The sequence below is a fragment of the Lathyrus oleraceus genome, chromosome 5 (genome assembly GCF_024323335.1).
Source record: "Lathyrus oleraceus cultivar Zhongwan6 chromosome 5, CAAS_Psat_ZW6_1.0, whole genome shotgun sequence".
NCBI classification, from domain to species: domain Eukaryota; kingdom Viridiplantae; phylum Streptophyta; class Magnoliopsida; order Fabales; family Fabaceae; genus Lathyrus; species Lathyrus oleraceus.
The window spans coordinates 64,785,465-64,806,996 of NC_066583.1; the positions used below are offsets into that span (position 1 = coordinate 64,785,465).

At 39.8% G+C, this 21,532-nt stretch overlaps 1 protein-coding gene across 1 annotated transcript; it reads right to left on the bottom strand.

The window, feature by feature from the left end:
- Positions 1-2,878: 2,878 nt before the first annotated feature.
- On the bottom strand, positions 2,879-12,804 carry LOC127078737 (uncharacterized). Its single transcript, XM_051019171.1, has 18 exons — positions 12,637-12,804; positions 12,435-12,520; positions 12,093-12,293; positions 11,896-11,974; positions 11,555-11,684; positions 11,257-11,506; positions 10,482-10,620; positions 9,645-10,010; positions 9,088-9,173; positions 8,808-8,946; positions 8,196-8,336; positions 7,372-7,500; positions 6,462-6,639; positions 6,212-6,353; positions 5,438-5,575; positions 4,599-4,737; positions 4,001-4,129; positions 2,879-3,268 (listed from the first exon to the last, which is right to left on the bottom strand). Exons 1-18 carry the CDS (start codon positions 12,802-12,804, stop codon positions 2,879-2,881), a joined length of 3,030 nt encoding a protein of 1,009 aa, XP_050875128.1.
- Positions 12,805-21,532: the final 8,728 nt, after the last annotated feature.

The following is a 21,532-nucleotide window of genomic DNA, read 5'->3' on the forward strand; positions in this document are numbered from 1 at the left end:
AAATAAAGTTATGGCGATAAAAAATCATTACCCGTAGCATCTCTGTTTTGGTATCCGGTGGAAATCAGAAATACTCGTCAGCGATGATTCTTGTCCATTTCTTGCTATGGTTGTTATAGCGATAAACGCCAAGGTTCAGATCGAGTTCGAGTTGCGGAGTAAACACAAATGGTGCGGCGCGTTGTTATGTTGAGCCATTAGGGTTCTTGAAAGTCAAAGAGTTTAGATTTCCATAGGTTCAACATCAAAATCAAACAAATGAATATAACCACAAAGAAATTCACAGCACTGAAATAGCAAAATGGAAAAGGTATATACATACCTGAGATGAAGATCATCGGAAGCCACAAGAGGAAGATCATTGGAAGGAGGAGGAGGAGGAACCCTGTTGGGAGCCGTAAGAGGACTGCCGTCGGGAGGAGGAGGACAAATGTCGTCGGGAGGAGGAGGACAAATGTCGTCGGGAGGAGGAGGAACACCGATGGGAGCCACAAGAGGAAAGTTGTTGGGAGGAGGAGTAACACCGTCGGGAGCCGCAAGAGAAACACTGACAGGAGCAGCAAGAGGAACGCCGTCGGGGGCCACAAGAGAAACACCTTCGAGAGCAGCAAGAGGAACGCCGTCGGGAGCCACAAGAGAAACAACTTCGAGAGCCGTAAGAGGAACACCGCCGGGAGTGCCTCCCAACCCTAGCATTTCATCCGCCAAGCGAGATGGTCCACTCAAAAGAATGGAGAGTTTTGGATCATCCTTGCGCATCCGACGCCATTTTCGCTATACATATCAAAATGGAAAATAAAAACACAAAACAGTGACAAAACTGATCTCAGCAAAAGCAAAAATTAAACTCTAATAAAATGAATAAAGTTATGGCGATGAAAAATCATTACCCGTAGCACCTCTGTTTTGGTATCCGGTGGAAATCGGAAATCCTCGTCAGCGATGATTCTTGTCCATTTCTTGCTATGGATGTTATGGCGATAAACGCCACATTTCAGATCGAGTTCGAGTTGCGGAGTAAACACAAATGATGCGGCGCGTTGTTGACGTTGAGCCATTAGGGTTCATGAAAGTCAAAGAGTTTAGATTTCCATAAGTTCAACATCAAAATCCAACAAATGAATATAACCACAAAGAAATTCACAGCACTGAAATAGCAAAATGAAAAGGTATAGACATACCTGAGATGAAGATCATCGGAAGCCACAAGAGGAAGATCATTGGGAGGAGGAGGAACCCCGTCGGGAGCCGTAAGAGGATGCCGTCGGGAGGAGGAGGACGAATGTCTTCGGAAGGAGGAGGAACACCGACGGGAGCCACAAGAGGAAATCCGCTGGGAGGAGGAGTAACGACGTCGAGAGCCGCAAGAGAAACACTGACAGGAGCAGCAAGAGGAACGCCGTCGGGAGCCACAAGAGAAACACCTTCGAGAGCAGCAAGAGGAACACCGTCGGGAGCCACAAGAGAAACACCTTCGAGAGCCGCAAGAGGAACACCGCCAGGAATGCCTCCCAACCCTAGCGTTTCATTCGCCAAGCGAGATGGTCCACTCAACAGAATGGAGAGTTTTGGATAATCCTTGCGCATCCGACCCCATTTTTGTTATACATATCAAAATGGAAAATAAAAACACAAAACCGTGACAAAACTGATCTCAGTAAAAGCAAAAATTAAACTCTAATAAAAGAAATAAAGTTATGGCGATAAAAAATCATTACCCGTAGCATCTCTGTTTTTGTATCCGATGGAAATCAGAAATCCTCGTCAGCGATGATTCTTGTCCATTTCTTGCTGTGGTTGTTATAGCGATAAACGCCACGTTTCAGATCGAGTTCGAGTTGCGGAGTAAACACAAATGGTGCGGCGCGTTGTTGACGTTGAGCCATTAGGGTTCTTGAAAGTCAAAGAGGTTTAGATTTCCATAGGTTCAACATCAAAATCAAACAAATGAATATAACCACAAAGAAATTCACAGCACTGAAATAGCAAAATGGAAAAGGTATAGACATACCTGAGATGAAGATCATCGGAAGCCACAAGAGGAAGATCATTGGGAGGAGGAGGAGGAACCCCGTCGGGATCCGTAAGAGGATTGCCGTCGGGAGGAGGAGGACGAATGTCTTCGGGAGGAGGAGGAACACCGACGGGAGCCACAAGAGGAAATCCGTTGGGAGGAGGAGTAACGACGTCGGGAGCCGCAAGAGAAACACTGACAGGAGCAGCAAGAGGAACGCCGTCGGGAGCCACAAGAGAAACACCTTCGAGAGCAGCAAGAGGAACACCGTCGGGAGCCACAAGAGAAACACCTTCGAGAGCCGCAAGAGGAACACCGCCGGAATGCCTCCAACCCTAGCATTTCATTCGCCAAGCGAGATGGTCCACTCAACAGAATGGAGAGTTTTGGATCATCCTTGCGCATCCGACCCCATTTTTGCTATACATATCAAAATGGAAAATAAAAACACAAAACCGTGACAAAACTGATCTCAGTAAAAGCAAAAATTAAACTCTAATAAAAGAAATAAAGTTAGGGCGATAAAAAATCATTACCCGTAGCATCTCTATTTTGGTATCCGGTGGAAATCAGAAATCCTCGTCAGCGATGATTCTTGTCCGTTTCTTGCTATGGTTGTTATAGCGATAAACGTCACGTTTCAGATCGAGTTCGAGTTGCGGAGTAAACACAAATGGTGTGGCGCGTTGTTGACGTTGAGCCATTAGGGTTCTTGAAAGTCAAAGAGGTTTAGATTTCCATAGGTTCAACATCAAAATCAAACAAATGAATATAACCACAAAGAAATTCACAGCACTAAATAGGAAAATGGAAAAGGTATAGACATACCTGAGATGAAGATCTTCGGAAGCCACAAGAGGAAGATCATTGGGGGAGGAGGAGGAGGAACCCATCAGGAGCCGTAAGAGGATTGTCGTCGGGAGGAGGAGGACGAATGTCTTCGGGAGGAGGAGGAACACCGACGGGAGCTACAAGAGGAAATCCGTTGGGAGGAGGAGTAACGACGTCGGGAGCCGCAAGAGAAACACTGACAGGAGCAGCAAGAGGAACGCCGTCGGGAGCCACAAGAGAAACAATTTCATGAGCAGCAAGAGGAACACCGTCGGGAGCCACAAGAGAAACACCTTCGAGAGCCGCAAGAGGAACACCACCGGGAATGCCTCCCAACCCTAGCATTTCATCCACCAAGCGAGATGGTCCACTCAACAGAATGGAGAGTTTTGGATCATCCTTGCGCATCCGACCCCATTTTTGCTATACATATCAAAATGGAAAATAAAAACACAAAACCGTGACAAAACTGATCTCAGTAAAAGCAAAAATTAAACTCTAATTAAAGAAATAAAGTTATGGCGATAAAAAATCATTACCCGTAGCATCTCTGTTTTGGTATCCGGTGGAAATCAGAAATACTCGTCAGCGATGATTCTTGTCCATTTCTTGCTATGGTTGTTATAGCGATAAACGCCAAGGTTCAGATCGAGTTCGAGTTGCGGAGTAAACACAAATGGTGCGGCGCGTTGTTTATGTTGAGCCATTAGGGTTCTTGAAAGTCAAAGAGGTTTAGATTTCCATAGGTTCAACATCAAAATCAAACAAATGAATATAACCACAAAGAAATTCACAGCACTGAAATAGCAAAATGGAAAAGGTATATACATACCTGAGATGAAGATCATCGGAAGCCACAAGAGGAAGATCATTGGAAGGAGGAGGAGGAGGAACCCTGTTGGGAGCCGTAAGAGGACTGCCGTCGGGAGGAGGAGGACAAATGTCGTCGGGAGGAGGAGGACAAATGTCGTCGGGAGGAGGAGGAACACCGATGGGAGCCACAAGAGGAAAGTTGTTGGGAGGAGGAGTAACACCGTCGGGAGCCGCAAGAGAAACACTGACAGGAGCAGCAAGAGGAACGCCGTCGGGGGCCACAAGAGAAACACCTTCGAGAGCAGCAAGAGGAACGCCGTCGGGAGCCACAAGAGAAACAACTTCGAGAGCCGTAAGAGGAACACCGCCGGGAGTGCCTCCCAACCCTAGCATTTCATCCGCCAAGCGAGATGGTCCACTCAAAAGAATGGAGAGTTTTGGATCATCCTTGCGCATCCGACGCCATTTTCGCTATACATATCAAAATTGAAAATAAAACACAAAACAGTGACAAAACTGATCTCAGCAAAAGCAAAAATTAAACTCTAATAAAAGAATAAAGTTATGGCGATGAAAAATCATTACCCGTAGCACCTCTGTTTTGGTATCCGGTGGAAATCGGAAATCCTCGTCAGCGATGATTCTTGTCCATTTCTTGCTATGGATGTTATGGCGATAAACGCCACATTTCAGATCGAGTTCGAGTTGCGGAGTAAACACAAATGATGCGGCGCGTTGTTGACGTTGAGCCATTAGGGTTCATGAAAGTCAAAGAGGTTTAGATTTCCATAAGTTCAACATCAAAATCCAACAAATGAATATAACCACAAAGAAATTCACAGCACTGAAATAGCAAAATGGAAAAGGTATAGACATACCTGAGATGAAGATCATCGGAAGCCACAAGAGGAAGATCATTGGGAGGAGGAGGAGGAGGAACCCCGTCGGGAGCCGTAAGAGGATTGCCGTCGGGAGGAGGAGGACGAATGTCTTCGGAAGGAGGAGGAACACCGACGGGAGCCACAAGAGGAAATCCGCTGGGAGGAGGAGTAACGACGTCGAGAGCCGCAAGAGAAACACTGACAGGAGCAGCAAGAGGAACGCCGTCGGGAGCCACAAGAGAAACACCTTCGAGAGCAGCAAGAGGAACACCGTCGGGAGCCACAAGAGAAACACCTTCGAGAGCCGCAAGAGGAGCACCGCCAGGAATGCCTCCCAACCCTAGCGTTTCATTCGCCAAGCGAGATGGTCCACTCAACAGAATGGAGAGTTTTGGATCATCCTTGCGCATCCGACCCCATTTTTGCTATACATATCAAAATGGAAAATAAAAACACAAAACCGTGACAAAACTGATCTCAGTAAAAGCAAAAATTAAACTCTAATAAAAGAAATAAAGTTATGGCGATAAAAAATCATTACCCGTAGCATCTCTGTTTTTGTATCCGATGGAAATCAGAAATCCTCGTCAGCGATGATTCTTGTCCATTTCTTGCTGTGGTTGTTATAGCGATAAACGCCACGTTTCAGATCGAGTTCGAGTTGCGGAGTAAACACAAATGGTGCGGCGCGTTGTTGACGTTGAGCCATTAGGGTTCTTGAAAGTCAAAGAGGTTTAGATTTCCATAGGTTCAACATCAAAATCAAACAAATGAATATAACCACAAAGAAATTCACAGCACTGAAATAGCAAAATGGAAAAGGTATAGACATACCTGAGATGAAGATCATCGGAAGCCACAAGAGGAAGATCATTGGAGGAGGAGGAGGAGGAGGAACCCGTCGGGATCCGTAAGAGGATTGCCGTCGGGAGGAGGAGGACGAATGTCTTCGGGAGGAGGAGGAACACCGACGGGAGCCACAAGAGGAAATCCGTTGGGAGGAGGAGTAACGACGTCGGGAGCCGCAAGAGAAACACTGACAGGAGCAGCAAGAGGAACGCCGTCGGGAGCCACAAGAGAAACACCTTCGAGAGCAGCAAGAGGAACACCGTCGGGAGCCACAAGAGAAACACCTTCGAGAGCCGCAAGAGGAACACCGCCGGGAATGCCTCCCAACCCTAGCATTTCATTCGCCAAGCGAGATGGTCCACTCAACAGAATGGAGAGTTTTGGATCATCCTTGCGCATCCGACCCCATTTTTGCTATACATATCAAAATGGAAAATAAAAACACAAAACCGTGACAAAACTGATCTCAGTAAAAGCAAAAATTAAACTCTAATAAAAGAAATAAAGTTAGGGCGATAAAAAATCATTACCCGTAGCATCTCTATTTTGGTATCCGGTGGAAATCAGAAATCCTCGTCAGCGATGATTCTTGTCCGTTTCTTGCTATGGTTGTTATAGCGATAAACGTCACGTTTCAGATCGAGTTCGAGTTGCGGAGTAAACACAAATGGTGTGGCGCGTTGTTGACGTTGAGCCATTAGGGTTCTTGAAAGTCAAAGAGGTTTAGATTTCCATAGGTTCAACATCAAAATCAAACAAATGAATATAACCACAAAGAAATTCACAGCACTAAAATAGGAAAATGGAAAAGGTATAGACATACCTGAGATGAAGATCTTCGGAAGCCACAAGAGGAAGATCATTGGGAGGAGGAGGAGGAGGAACCCCATCAGGAGCCGTAAGAGGATTGTCGTCGGGAGGAGGAGGACGAATGTCTTCGGGAGGAGGAGGAACACCGACGGGAGCTACAAGAGGAAATCCGTTGGGAGGAGGAGTAACGACGTCGGGAGCCGCAAGAGAAACACTGACAGGAGCAGCAAGAGGAACGCCGTCCGGAGCCACAAGAGAAACACCTTCGAGAGCAGCAAGAGGAACACCGTCGGAAGCCACAAGAGAAACACCTTCGAGAGCCGTAAGAGGAACACCGCCGGGAGTGCCTCCCAACCCTAGCATTTCATCCGCCAAGCGAGATGATCCACTCAACAGAATGGAGAGTTTTGGATCATCCTTGCGCATCCGACCCCATTTTTGCTATACATATCAAAATGGAAAATAAAAACACAAAACCGTGACAAAACTGATCTCAGTAAAAGCAAAAATTAAACTCTAATTAAAGAAATAAAGTTATGGCGATAAAAAATCATTACCCGTAGCATCTCTGTTTTGGTATCCGGTGGAAATCAGAAATACTCGTCAGCGATGATTCTTGTCCATTTCTTGCTATGGTTGTTATAGCGATAAACGCCAAGGTTCAGATCGAGTTCGAGTTGCGGAGTAAACACAAATGGTGCGGCGCGTTGTTTATGTTGAGCCATTAGGGTTCTTGAAAGTCAAAGAGGTTTAGATTTCCATAGGTTCAACATCAAAATCAAACAAATGAATATAACCACAAAGAAATTCACAGCACTGAAATAGAAAAATGGAAAAGGTATATACATACCTGAGATGAAGATCATCGGAAGCCACAAGAGGAAGATCATTGGAAGGAGGAGGAGGAGGAACCCTGTTGGGAGCCGTAAGAGGACTGCCGTCGGGAGGAGGAGGACAAATGTCGTCGGGAGGAGGAGGACAAATGTCGTCGGGAGGAGGAGGAACACCGATGGGAGCCACAAGAGGAAAGTTGTTGGGAGGAGGAGTAACACCGTCGGGAGCCGCAAGAGAAACACTGACAGGAGCAGCAAGAGGAACGCCGTCGGGGGCCACAAGAGAAACACCTTCGAGAGCAGCAAGAGGAACGCCGTCGGGAGCCACAAGAGAAACAACTTCGAGAGCCGTAAGAGGAACACCGCCGGGAGTGCCTCCCAACCCTAGCATTTCATCCGCCAAGCGAGATGGTCCACTCAAAAGAATGGAGAGTTTTGGATCATCCTTGCGCATCCGACGCCATTTTCGCTATACATATCAAAATGGAAAATAAAAACACAAAACAGTGACAAAACTGATCTCAGCAAAAGCAAAAATTAAACTCTAATAAAATGAATAAAGTTATGGCGATGAAAAATCATTACCCGTAGCACCTCTGTTTTGGTATCCGGTGGAAATCGGAAATCCTCGTCAGCGATGATTCTTGTCCATTTCTTGCTATGGATGTTATGGCGATAAACGCCACATTTCAGATCGAGTTCGAGTTGCGGAGTAAACACAAATGATGCGGCGCGTTGTTGACGTTGAGCCATTAGGGTTCATGAAAGTCAAAGAGGTTTAGATTTCCATAAGTTCAACATCAAAATCCAACAAATGAATATAACCACAAAGAAATTCATAGCACTGAAATAGCAAAATGGAAAAGGTATAGACATACCTGAGATGAAGATCATCGGAAGCCACAAGAGGAAGATCATTGGGAGGAGGAGGAGGAGGAACCCCGTCGGGAGCCGTAAGAGGATTGCCGTCGGGAGGAGGAGGACGAATGTCTTCGGAAGGAGGAGGAACACCGACGGGAGCCACAAGAGGAAATCCGCTGGGAGGAGGAGTAACGACGTCGAGAGCCGCAAGAGAAACACTGACAGGAGCAGCAAGAGGAACGCCGTCGGGAGCCACAAGAGAACACCTTCGAGAGCAGCAAGAGGAACACCGTCGGGAGCCACAAGAGAAACACCTTCGAGAGCCGCAAGAGGAGCACCGCCAGGAATGCCTCCCAACCCTAGCGTTTCATTCGCCAAGCGAGATGGTCCACTCAACAGAATGGAGAGTTTTGGATCATCCTTGCGCATCCGACCCCATTTTTGCTATACATATCAAAATGGAAAATAAAAACACAAAACCGTGACAAAACTGATCTCAGTAAAAGCAAAAATTAAACTCTAATAAAAGAAATAAAGTTATGGCGATAAAAAATCATTACCCGTAGCATCTCTGTTTTTGTATCCGATGGAAATCAGAAATCCTCGTCAGCGATGATTCTTGTCCATTTCTTGCTGTGGTTGTTATAGCGATAAACGCCACGTTTCAGATCGAGTTCGAGTTGCGGAGTAAACACAAATGGTGCGGCGCGTTGTTGACGTTGAGCCATTAGGGTTCTTGAAAGTCAAAGAGGTTTAGATTTCCATAGGTTCAACATCAAAATCAAACAAATGAATATAACCACAAAGAAATTCACAGCACTGAAATAGCAAAATGGAAAAGGTATAGACATACCTGAGATGAAGATCATCGGAAGCCACAAGAGGAAGATCATTGGGAGGAGGAGGAGGAGGAACCCCGTCGGGATCCGTAAGAGGATTGCCGTCGGGAGGAGGAGGACGAATGTCTTCGGGAGGAGGAGGAACACCGACGGGAGCCACAAGAGGAAATCCGTTGGGAGGAGGAGTAACGACGTCGGGAGCCGCAAGAGAAACACTGACAGGAGCAGCAAGAGGAACGCCGTCGGGAGCCACAAGAGAAACACCTTCGAGAGCAGCAAGAGGAACACCGTCGGGAGCCACAAGAGAAACACCTTCGAGAGCCGCAAGAGGAACACCGCCGGGAATGCCTCCCAACCTTAGCATTTCATTCGCCAAGCGAGATGGTCCACTCAACAGAATGGAGAGTTTTGGATCATCCTTGCGCATCCGACCCCATTTTTGCTATACATATCAAAATGGAAAATAAAAACACAAAACCGTGACAAAACTGATCTCAGTAAAAGCAAAAATTAAACTCTAATAAAAGAAATAAAGTTAGGGCGATAAAAAATCATTACCCGTAGCATCTCTATTTTGGTATCCGGTGGAAATCAGAAATCCTCGTCAGCGATGATTCTTGTCCATTTCTTGCTATGGTTGTTATAACGATAAACGTCACGTTTCAGATCGAGTTCGAGTTGCGGAGTAAACACAAATGGTGTGGCGCGTTGTTGACGTTGAGCCATTAGGGTTCTTGAAAGTCAAAGAGGTTTAGATTTCCATAGGTTCAACATCAAAATCAAACAAATGAATATAACCACAAAGAAATTCACAGCACTAAAATAGAAAAATGGAAAAGGTATAGACATACCTGAGATGAAGATCTTCGGAAGCCACAAGAGGAAGATCATTGGGAGGAGGAGGAGGAGGAACCCCATCAGGAGCCGTAAGAGGATTGTCGTCGGGAGGAGGAGGACGAATGTCTTCGGGAGGAGGAGGAACACCGACGGGAGCTACAAGAGGAAATCCGTTGGGAGGAGGAGTAACGACGTCGGGAGCCGCAAGAGAAACACTGACAGGAGCAGCAAGAGGAACGCCGTCCGGAGCCACAAGTGAAACACCTTCGAGAGCAGCAAGAGGAACACCGTCGGAAGCCACAAGAGAAACACCTTCGAGAGCCGTAAGAGGAACACCGCCGGGAGTGCCTCCCAACCCTAGCATTTCATCCGCCAAGCGAGATGATCCACTCAACAGAATGGAGAGTTTTGGATCATCCTTGCGCATCCGACCCCATTTTTGCTATACATATCAAAATGGAAAATAAAAACACAAAACCGTGACAAAACTGATCTCAGTAAAAGCAAAAATTAAACTCTAATAAAAGAAATAAAGTTATGGCGATAAAAAATCATTACCCGTAGCATCTCTGTTTTGGTATCCGGTGGAAATCAGAAATCCTCGTCAGCGATGATTCTTGTCCATTTCTTGCTATGGTTGTTATAGCGATAAACGTCACGTTTCAGATCGAGTTCGAGTTGCGGAGTAAACACAAATGGTGCGGCGCGTTGTTGACGTTGAGCCATTAGGGTTCTTGAAAGTCAAAGAGGTTTAGATTTCCATAGGTTCAACATCAAAATCAAACAAATGAATATAACCACAAAGAAATTCACAGCACTGAAATAGAAAAATGGAAAAGGTATAGACATACTTGAGATGAAGATCATCGGAAGCCACAAGAGGAAGATCATTGGGAGGAGGAGGAGGAGGAACCCCGTCAGGATCCGTAAGAGGATTGCCGTCGGGAGGAGGAGGACGAATGTCTTCGGGAGGAGGAGGAACACCGACGGGAGCCACAAGAGGAAATTCGTTGGGAGGAGGAGTAACGACGTCGGGAGCCGCAAGAGAAACACTGACAGGAGCAGCAAGAGGAACGCCGTCGGGAGCCACAAGAGAAACACCTTCGAGAGCAGCAAGAGGAACACCGTCGGAAGCCACAAGAGAAACACCTTCGAGAGCCGTAAGAGGAACACCGTCGGGAGTGCCTCCCAACCCTAGCATTTCATCCGCCAAGCGAGATGATCCACTCAACAGAATGGAGAGTTTTGGATCATCCTTGCGCATCCGACCCCATTTTTGCTATACATATCAAAATGGAAAATAAAAACACAAAACCGTGACAAAACTGATCTCAGTAACAGCAAAAATTAAACTCTAATAAAAGAAATAAAGTTATGGCGATAAAAAATCATTACCCGTAGCATCTCTGTTTTGGTATCCGGAGGAAATCAGAAATCCTCGTCAGCGATGATTCTTGTCCATTTCTTGCTATGGTTGTTATAGCGATAAACGCCACGTTTCAGATCGAGTTCGAGTTGCGGAGTAAACACAAATGGTGCGGCGCGTTGTTGACGTTGAGCCATTAGGGTTCTTGAAAGTCAAAGAGGTTTAGATTTCCATAGGTTCAACATCAAAATCAAACAAATGAATATAACCACAAAGAATATCACAGCACTGAAATAGAAAAATGGAAAAGGTATAGACATACCTGAGATGAAGATCATCGGAAGCCACAAGAGGAAGATCATTGGGAGGAGGAGGAAGAGGAACCCCGTGGGGGGCCTTAAGAGGACTGCCGTCGGGAGGAGGAGGACGAATAACGTCGGGAGGAGGAGGAACACCGACGGGAGCCACAAGAGCAAAGCCGTTGGGAGGAGGAGTAACGCCGTTGCGAGCCGCAAGAGAAACACTGACAGGAGCAGCAAGAGGAACGTCGTCGGGAGCCACAAGAGAAACACCTTCGAGAGCAGCAAGAGGAACACCGCCGGGAGCCACAAGAGAAACACCTTCGAGAGCCGCAAGAGGAACACCGCCGGGAGTGCCTCCCAACCCTAGCGTTTCATCCGCCAAACGAGATGGTCCACTCAAAAGAATGGAGAGTTTTGGATCATCCTTGCGCATCCGACGCCATTTTTGCTATACATATCAAAATGGAAAATAAAAACACAAAATAGTGACAAAACTGATCTCAGTAAAAGTAAAAATTAAACTCTAATAAAAGAAATAAAGTTATGGCGATAAAAAATCATTACCCGTAGCATCTCTGTTTGGTATCCGGTGGAAATCAGAAATTCTCGTCAGCGATGATTCTTGTCCATTTCTTATTATGATTGTTATGGCGATAAACGCCATGTTTCAGATCGAGTTCGAGTTGCGTAGTAAACACAAATGGTGCGGCGCGGTGTTGACGTTGAGCCATTAGGGTTCTTGAAAGTTAAAGAGGTTTAGATTTCCATAGGTTCAACATCAAAATCAAACAAATGAATATAACCACAAAGAAATTCACAGCGCTGAAATAGCAAAATGGAAAAGGTATAGACATACCTGAGATGAAGATCATCGGAAGCCACCAGAGGAATATCATTGGGAGGAGGAGGAGGAGGAACCCCGTCGGGAGCCGTAAGAGGACTGCCGTCAGGAGGAGTAGGACGAATGCCGTCGGGAGGAGGAGGAACACCGACGGGTTCCACAAGAGGAAAGCCGTTGGGAGGAGGAGTAACGCCGTCGGGAGCCACAAGAGAAACACTGATAGGAGCAGTAAGAGGAACGCCGTCGGGAGCCACAAGAGAAACACCTTCGAGAGCAGCAAGAGGAACGCCGTCGGGAGCCACAAGAGAAACACCTCCGAGAGCCGCAAGAGGAACACCGCCGAGAATGACTCCCAACCCTAGCATTTCATCCGCCAAGCGAGATGGTCCACTCAAAAGAATTGAGAGTTTTGGATCATCCTTGCGCATCCGACGCCATTTTTTCTATACATATCAAAATGGAAAATAAAAACACAAAACAGTGGCAAAATTGATCTCAGTAAAAGCAAAAATTAAACTCTAATAAAAGAAATAAAGTTATGGCGGTAAAAAATCATTACACGTAGCACCTCCGTTTTGGTATTCGGTGGAAATCGGAAATCGTCGTCAGCGATGATTCTTGTCCATTTCTTGCTATGGCTGTTATGGCGATAAATGCCACGTTTCAGATCGAGTTCGAGTTGTGGTGTAAACACAAATGGTGCGGCGCGTTGTTGACGTTGAGCCATTAGGATTCTTGAAAATCATAGACGTTTAGATTTCCATAGGTTCAACATCAAAATCAAAGAAATGAATCTAACGACCAAAAGTTCACAACACTGAAATAGCAAAATGGAAAGGTATACCTGAGATGAAGATCAAGTTCTACGATCGTGAATTGAGTCGGAGGGAGAGAGATGGATCTCAGATAGAGCAAATAGCATAGATGAGCGGAGCGAGGAGCATCGTGAGATCACAAGAGAGAGAAGAGTGAAGGAGATCCGAGAGGAGAGTGAACGAAGAATGAGCGAGATTTGAAATTTAACACGAGCTAAGAGAGAGAGAGAGAGAGAGAGAGAATACGAGGGAATTGGAGAACTTCCACGTCATGTTAGGCGGTTAAGTTTTTTTTTTTAAATTACATTTTCCAATACTTCAATGGTATCTATAATTTTTTTAAGAATTAACAAAAAAACAAATTAAAAGATAGTAAAATGTTATATTATTAAACAATAAAAAAATCAAAATATAAAAATAAAAAATAATATAAATCTTTTGCATTTGTTGAGTGTGATATGAAAGTAGAAAAACGATTTAGAGGGAGGTGAATAAACCCAAATTAAAATTCAACCGCTGTTTTCCAAAATCAGAGTGTTTTCATAAATGAGGGTCGAGTAGAAGGTTTGATGCGAAAATGTAAATTATACGGTTTGAATATTGATTAAGTCAACATGGATCATTTCACAACAATCAAAGATTATAATAATGCAACGCTTGGTATGAATTTATTCATTTTTGTAATGCAAAATAAGTGTTTACATAATAATTCAATTAATGGAGTTCTAAATTCAATTTGTTTCAGATTATTAATTATAGAACTAGCTTAACCAGTTATCCAATTCCAATAAAACCTAATGCCTACGTAATAAATCATTATCAATGAACAAACAATATAATACGACATAATTGAAAAAACTAAGTATGCAATCACTACGAAATTTAAATAAGAGAGAGAGAGAGAGAGATTTATAGTGTTTCGGCATTCGTCATCGCTTTGCCTATATGCACTCTTCAATGGTTTTCCATTGAAACCTGCATAGTTTCTTGTTATTTGACAAATATTTTCAAGAGTTCATACAATCACCAATCCATAATACAACTGAGAAAATAAATCTCATATTTGGATCTTGATTTGTATATAGTACAATTGTCAAACTCTTCCACGTAATCTTTACTCGAATTACGTTTCTTGAATCTTCCAATATCATCAATTCTGCTTCAAACCTTCGTGTGTAAGCTATCAACTCCTTGATCCTACCAATTATTTAAACAGTGGAATTGTCTAAATATATTAGAAGAATTATGTCTTATACGTAGCATTCCACAGAGTCACTACTAAGGCAATTCTAGAGAGAAGAACCTACTTATTTTTAATGAAATTTCTCACCACCATTGAAAATCACCTCAATCTTGCTAACAACCTGAAAAACTCAACAAATCTCCAAAAACGATTAGTTTCAAGGATGTGCTTCCTTCAATCAATTACAGAACTCTCATTATCAAGATCTGAACTCAATTAAAGTTGAAGTTGCAAGAATTTTGTTGTAAGACTTTGAACACTCATAACAGAGGAAATTGATTTTTCACTAAATTACATTGGAAATTATAATCAGAACGATATATGTTATGATGATAAATGATGACAAAAGACTTTTATATGTGTTTAAGATTAAGCATACAAATTGGTTGAAAAATTCAATTAGATTCGAATCATGAGCAATCTATGATTTGAATCAAGTGAGTAAATGTATTGGAATAAAAGAATAACAGGATTTTGAAAAATATGTTAGTTGATTCGAATCAGGGAAAGGGTGATTCAAATCAAATGTCACGTAATTCGAATCATGTGTGAATATTGATTTGAATCAAATGACTAGGTTTCATTATGTCCAATTTGATCAAAATCAAAAACTTAGTGTATATTCAATGATTCGAATCAAACATGTAAAATCTCAATTTTTCAAAATTTTAAAGGCACTTTGAGATTTTACTTTGAATCAAAATTAAACCAAAAACATAAAATGTTTTTATTCCACTTACACATGCAACTGTTCAAAGGACATCATGATCAAGATCAAACCTAACCAAAGTTGTATGCATTGTTAAAAACGAAGATTTTCAAACTCGATTTCGAAAGGTGCAATCATGAAGGAGGCTCAACGAATCGAAATAAAATCAAAGATGAAAGCGATAAGACAAATATCAAAATAATTGAATATAGAGACTCCTCATGAGTGAAGGAGGGATAACGCATACAGCATTACTTTATTATGTTTCGAAATTTGTATTTGTAATTATTTTAACAAACATTAATAGAATTAGAATTAAAATGATATGATATTTATAATTAAAATAAATTAATAAGACTAAAATCAGTTAGAAATTCTCTCATGCATTTTGTAAACTTTCAAATCTCGTACCTATAAGAAAATTACAATTAACCAGCATCAATAAAATTTAAAATAAAATAAAATAATATAATATTATATAATAAAGAGAAAATAGGAATATATATATATATATATATATATATATATAATATATATATATTATATATATATATATATATATATATATATTGATGAATTAGAATTAAAATAATGGAACATTACTAATTAGAAAAAATTAAGAAGAGTAAAAGCAATTAGACATCCTCTACATTGCATGTGTAAACTTCCAATTTTTTTACTTATAAAAACATTATAATTAATCAACACCAGAAGAAAAAAAAACTATAATGATATAACAATATATGATAAGGATAAAATAAAAATAATAAAAATAACAAAGAATATAAGTTATCTATATTGTGAACCTCCAAATTATTATATAAATAAGAAAATAGAGAAATATATGTACAATTTTAATAAAATCATTTATTTTGTGATGCTTTGAAGCTTGTACCTATAATTTTTTTTGTATAATTAGTCTCCAGGTTCCTTAATTTAATGAAATGTTTTGTTTTAGTCTCTTAACTAAAAAATATTACGAAGTAGTCCCTTAACTAACGTTTGTTATCTAAAATGGTCCATTCCGTTAGTTTTTATAAAAAAATATCAAGTAGTGTCTACGTGGCATGACATGTAGGCATATGTAACTTGTTGACTCAGGGTCTGTGCTATATTTATACTCTAGAGTTGATTCTTCACATTACATATTTCGTTTTCATATTTCAAGGATTAAATCTTCATCTTCTCTTCCAGCTTTCGTTTTCAAATTGTTTTCATCCTCTTGCTTTCATTTTCAAATCGTTTTCATCTTCCAATTTGTTTTCTTCTTGCTGCGTTTTCTTTTGTTTGCTTCACCAATGTCAAAGAATGCAACCAGTGCTTCAATGTCAAACAATCAAAGTTTTGGGACAGTTGGATTTGTGCTTCGTAGAAACAGGAGTGTGGAGTGTTTTTGCCAAGATGAAAGTGTTTTTCGTACTGTTAGTGATATGAACAGTGGGAATTTTGGGATTGTAGAAATTATAGAAATCACATGGATAAGGGCTTTAATTTCTTCAAGTGGTTAGATGATGAAATAGTTGATGAAAGGAATTTGAAGATTGAAAGGCAAAAGAAAAAAAATTCAAATTTGAAGAATCGGGTTCTCCACACTAGACGATGGTTGAAAATATCCATTGTGATTGGGATTTCGAGCTTATGATAATGCAGTGTGTTGTCATGAGTTTATCAATGTAATTTAGTTGAGTTGAATTTTGTATTTGTCATAAGTTTATCTATGTAACACTTTTGTTGGTTTAATATTATGATAAGCAATTTGTGTTCATTATACTGGTTTATCTATGTAATTTGGGTTGAATTTAGTTGGGTTGAATTGTGTATCTATCATGAGTTTATCTATGTAACATTTTAATTAATAGTGTAATATTTTGGTTGAATTTTGTATTTGTCATGTGTTCATTATATTCTGCATAATGTTATCAACTTGCCATATCATTTCATTTTAATAATGGCATTATAAGTCATTTCATTTAAATAATGATAACAGTAATAGAATAACTAGCCATATCATTTCAACAATGGCATTATAATAAACAATAGTGATATCAGAAATTTGAAATGACATTATAAGTCATATCATTTCAATAAGCAGTAACAAAATTACATCAGTTCAAAATGGCATTATAAGTCATATCATTCAAAATTGTATTATGATTCATAATGCAAAACTACATAGCATTCCCATAATATGGTTATATTTTAGTTTCTTGTTGATCCCCTCAATTTCTATATACCCTTGGTTATAATTAACTCTCTTAAACTTCTTCCTGGTTACAGTTTACTCCCTCATTGGTCCACTATATTTCCACATTGCCTTGGTTACAGTTTAGTCCATTGATGGTCCCCTCATCACTCATATTCTCTTCCATATCAGTGGTCCCCTCATCACCCAAATTCTCTTTAACCTCAGTGCCCCCTCTTCACCCATATTCCCTTCCATAACAGTGGTCCCCTCGTCACCCACATTCACTTCAACCTAAGTGGTTCCCTCATTACCCACATTCTATTTCGCCATAATTGTCCCCTTATCCAAGTTGTATCCTTTATTCATAAAGTTTTCAAACATAGTGGGGACCTCATTCAAGTTGACTCCTTCATCCATAATATCTTCAAACACAATGAGAATTGGGTATTCTAGTTAAAGTATAAGTTCCTCAATAATGTCAAATTGTGAAAGAGTATGAGTAACTTATAAATGGCATGTCTCAGTCATCACTACAATTGTTTTCATCATGTTAGTTCCCTTGTCATCTTTCAACAGAGCAATGTCATTAACATTCATTTCATCATAATACCATAACTTATCTATAACTGGATAACCTAACTCTTTTAACTTGTCCAAAATTTCAAAATAACTCTAAAAATCAAGATCAACATCCCAAATTGTCTCTAACCCTTCATAACTTGACTTGGTAAAATTAACAAACTCCTTAGAAAACTCACCAAAATGATGCACAATATATTGAAACCTCTTCTCCATGACCTATTAAAGCTACATAAGATAGAAGAAGTACTAAGGAAGACGGCTAAAGATATTTTTTTACATTTTTAGAACTTACAATTGAGATATCGTACCTTAGGGTTTCTTCTTCAAATGTTAGTTGATTGCATATCGTCTTAGTTTTGTCTTCAGTGGAACTAGGGATTCAGCTTTCTTCTTTGTCACACTTTCGTTTCGCCTTTAAAATACGTTTCAACTCCAAAGATGAGATTGATGTTTCTCTAGAGAGTAACTATCGTTTCAGCTTCAAAATGTAAATGATATTTCTCTCACACAAACTATGCCCTAATACGTTTCAACTTCATTTCCTTTTTTATTTCAAAATTTTAAATCAAAATAAATTTAACAAATGCTATGTCAAATTCTAAATGTCCAACAAGACAATACTTAACTCTTTTTTTTTACAAAAATTAACGGAAATGATCATTTCAGATAACAGAATATTAGTTAAAGGACTACTTCATAACGTTTTCTTAATTAAAGGACTGAAGCGAAACTTTTAATTAAGTTAAAGGAAAAAAACACATAAAATTTATTTTCTTTACAAACATGAATAGAATTAGAATTAGGTGAGGACTAGATATGGGTAATGTTACGATAAGTGTCCTTAAATAACAAGATACTTAAAAGATTTTAAGTTATATTTTTTAATACATACATTATCTTATTTGTACTTTAACTAAATAAACATTTAATAATCTTTTATTTTTTCAAGAGCAATGTTTCTTCTTTCTTTATTTCTATTTTTTTTATATAATGTATTTATTTTATATTTTGTTATTTTTGTTATTTTCTCCTCCATTTGATTTTCTCCTTTATTCTTTTCACGCTAAATTTAGGAGAAAAGCTTTCAACTACAACAAAACCCTAGCTCCATAAACTCCTCCATCCACTCCAATGACCATCTCTCATCCTCCATTTAATCTCATATCAACAACTTACACTTTTTCATCACTACCTTCTTGCATTTGCTCACTCTCTCCCTTTATTGTCTCTCACTTTGAATTTTCCCTTTCACAATGTCACTCTCCGCCTTCTCTTTGCTATCACACTAGAGTTTCTTTAATTTAGTTACTTGTTAAGTATTTTTAAAAATACACACTTGCTAAGTTAAAGTTTTTGATTTCTACTTATTGTGTTTTGGAATTTTTAATTTATTGTTTTATTGGAAGAGATACTTGAAAAAAAAAAACAATCACATAATATATTAAGAAGACTATTTGTTTTTATGTTTATTGAAAATACTTTTTAACTTGTGTTTTGTATTATTTTCTATTTTTTCATTATGTGACAACATTAGATTCAATTGTTAGCTATTCTTATAAGAAATCTCCTTTAACATTTGGAAATAGTGGAAGATGACAAGGTAATATTAGATAATATTGTTCATATTTTTAGAATTAATTTATTTTCAAAAATTTGTAGGTAAAGTTTGTTAAAGGGTACTTTAATATTTTCATTAAGTCTCACTTATATTTAAGCAAGTGAGTGGTGTGAACAAATAATATCATTATGTATAACAGTGTGTGTGCAACAATTTGTAACCGTTTTAGAGTAGTCGAAGTTTGTTATTATTGTCTTTTCTCTCTCTTGTTTCAATTATTCATCTTTATCACATTGTGCACCAAAAATTAGTATCTAAAGCTCTGGTTCAGATCCATAGGGAAACACAAAGGAAACGATGAAGCTTTGTGTGATTGATTTTTGTTCGAAGAGTTCGTGTTGAATTTATGATCAGGATCATAACAGAATTGCATATCTTGATTCAGCGGGATTGGGAAACATTGTGTTTAGGTGAGATGTGAGTGTATTGTACAAGGTTGAAGATGAACAGAAACAGTAATCTGAGTACCAAGCTTCTAGTGTTCGATGACAAGAACTGGAATTGTTTGATGATTTAGATGCATGTGTTATTTGGAGCTCGAGATGTTCTTGATCTCGTCAACAACGATTACGTTGCACTTCCAAAAAATGCAACAGATGTGCAGAGAAATGCTCAGCGTTATTTGAGGAAGAATGATCATAAGGTGTTATTCTACATCCATCACTGTGTGGATGTGAACGTGTTTGAGAAGATCACTTATTCGACGATGACGAAAGCTGCGTCATGTAAGGTAGCATGGATAGAGATGTTGCTCAAAGAGCTCAAGATAATGAAACCTAGGAAAATGAAGTTGTTTGCTGATAACAAGTCAGCTATCGACCTGGTGAATCATTCAGTGTGTCATGGTCGAAGTAAACACATAGAGAGGATGTATCACTTTCTTAAGCATTGCAAGACAAAACAACAACTAGCTGATATACTCACCAAACCCCTGAAGAAAGTCGGGTTTGACGAGTTGCAAAAAAACATTGGGATGAAAAGTCTTGAAAGCATGAATTAGGTTGTGTGTTAGTTGTAACTCATAGTTTTGTAGAAAGCTAACATTCGACTGTGTCAAAGTAGTAAGAGTCATCTATATTCGACATAGTCGAATACAACATATAGTTATTAGGTCGAAGTGTAACTTGTAGTTTTATATTTTTCACTTTGTAAATTTTGGGACTGAACTTTAGTTTCCTATATAAAGGGCATGTTATGATGTAAATAACTTCACTCAATAAGGATTCTGCTTTTCATAAATTCAGTATATAGTTTTTCTCTCTTTTTTCTCTTCTTTATCTTCTATCATCTATTTTGAAAATTGTTTTGTTCCAACAATAACCACTAGTACTTATCCTATCATCCATATCCCCTGCATAGTCACTATCAACGAATCCAATTAAGAATTGTGTTTAACATCCATTTAATACCAGATGCCAAACTCCATGGTTCCCTTTAGATACCTCAATACCTTCTTTGTTTCCTGCATATGAGCTCTTGTAGACTTGACCATATATATACTTAGCAAGCCAGCCACATACATGACATTAGGTCTAGTTGTTGTTAAGTACAAAAGACTACCAACCAATTGCTTATACTCTGTATCATTAACAAGACAACCATCACCTTCTAAAGTCAGTTTGATTCCCGAGACAATAAGATTGCGCACATGATTTTTCACGAAGAGGCCAAACTTAAAAAAGATCTCTTATCTACTTCTTCAGGGAAATAAAAATTCCTTGCTTAGTTTTACTGACCTTAACTCTTAGGAAATACTTCATTCGGCCTAAGTCATACATTTCAAAGATAGCTTTCATGCTTTTCTTGAATGGTGTCACCATTTGATTACTTTTGCTAACCAGTAAACAATCACCTTCTTTTTTTTATGAACAAAGAGTGCTCGTAAGGACACTTTTCAAAACTAGCCTCCTAAAAGTAATGTTCAATCTTGTTATAACATGTCCTTGGTGATTGCTTTAATCCATATAAGGATCTCTTCAAATTATAAACTTTACCCTCCTCCCCTGAGATCACAAAGCCTGGTTGTTGCATTAGAAAAACCTCTTATGTGAGTTCACCATGAAGGAATGCACTTTTCACGTCTAATTGATAAACATGCCACCAATGATGTGCTGCAAGAGATAACATGGACCTTATAGTATCCCACCTTGCAATCGGAAAAAACACTTTGTCATAATCTATTCCATATTGTTGAGCGCACCCCTCTGCCACTAACCTTGCTTTGTATTTATCCACTTCACCATTCTCATTTAACTTAGTCTTATATACCCATTTAACACTGTCGTACCCCAAAATTTGCCCTC

Excerpts from the sequence above, each read along its gene's own strand:
- LOC127078737 (XM_051019171.1), bottom strand. The coding sequence starts at position 12,804 with ATGGCTCAACGTCAACAACGCGCCGCACCATTTGTGTTTACACCACAA. Across the intron at positions 6,640-7,371 it reads TTCCTCTTACGGCTCTCGAA|CAAAAATGGGGTCGGATGCG; the intron begins GTTGTTTCTCTT and ends TGATATGTATAG. Across the intron at positions 6,354-6,461 it reads TCCTCTTGCTGCTCTCGAAG|CTCCCGTCGGTGTTCCTCCT; the intron begins GTGTTTCTCTTG and ends TTCCTCTTGTAG.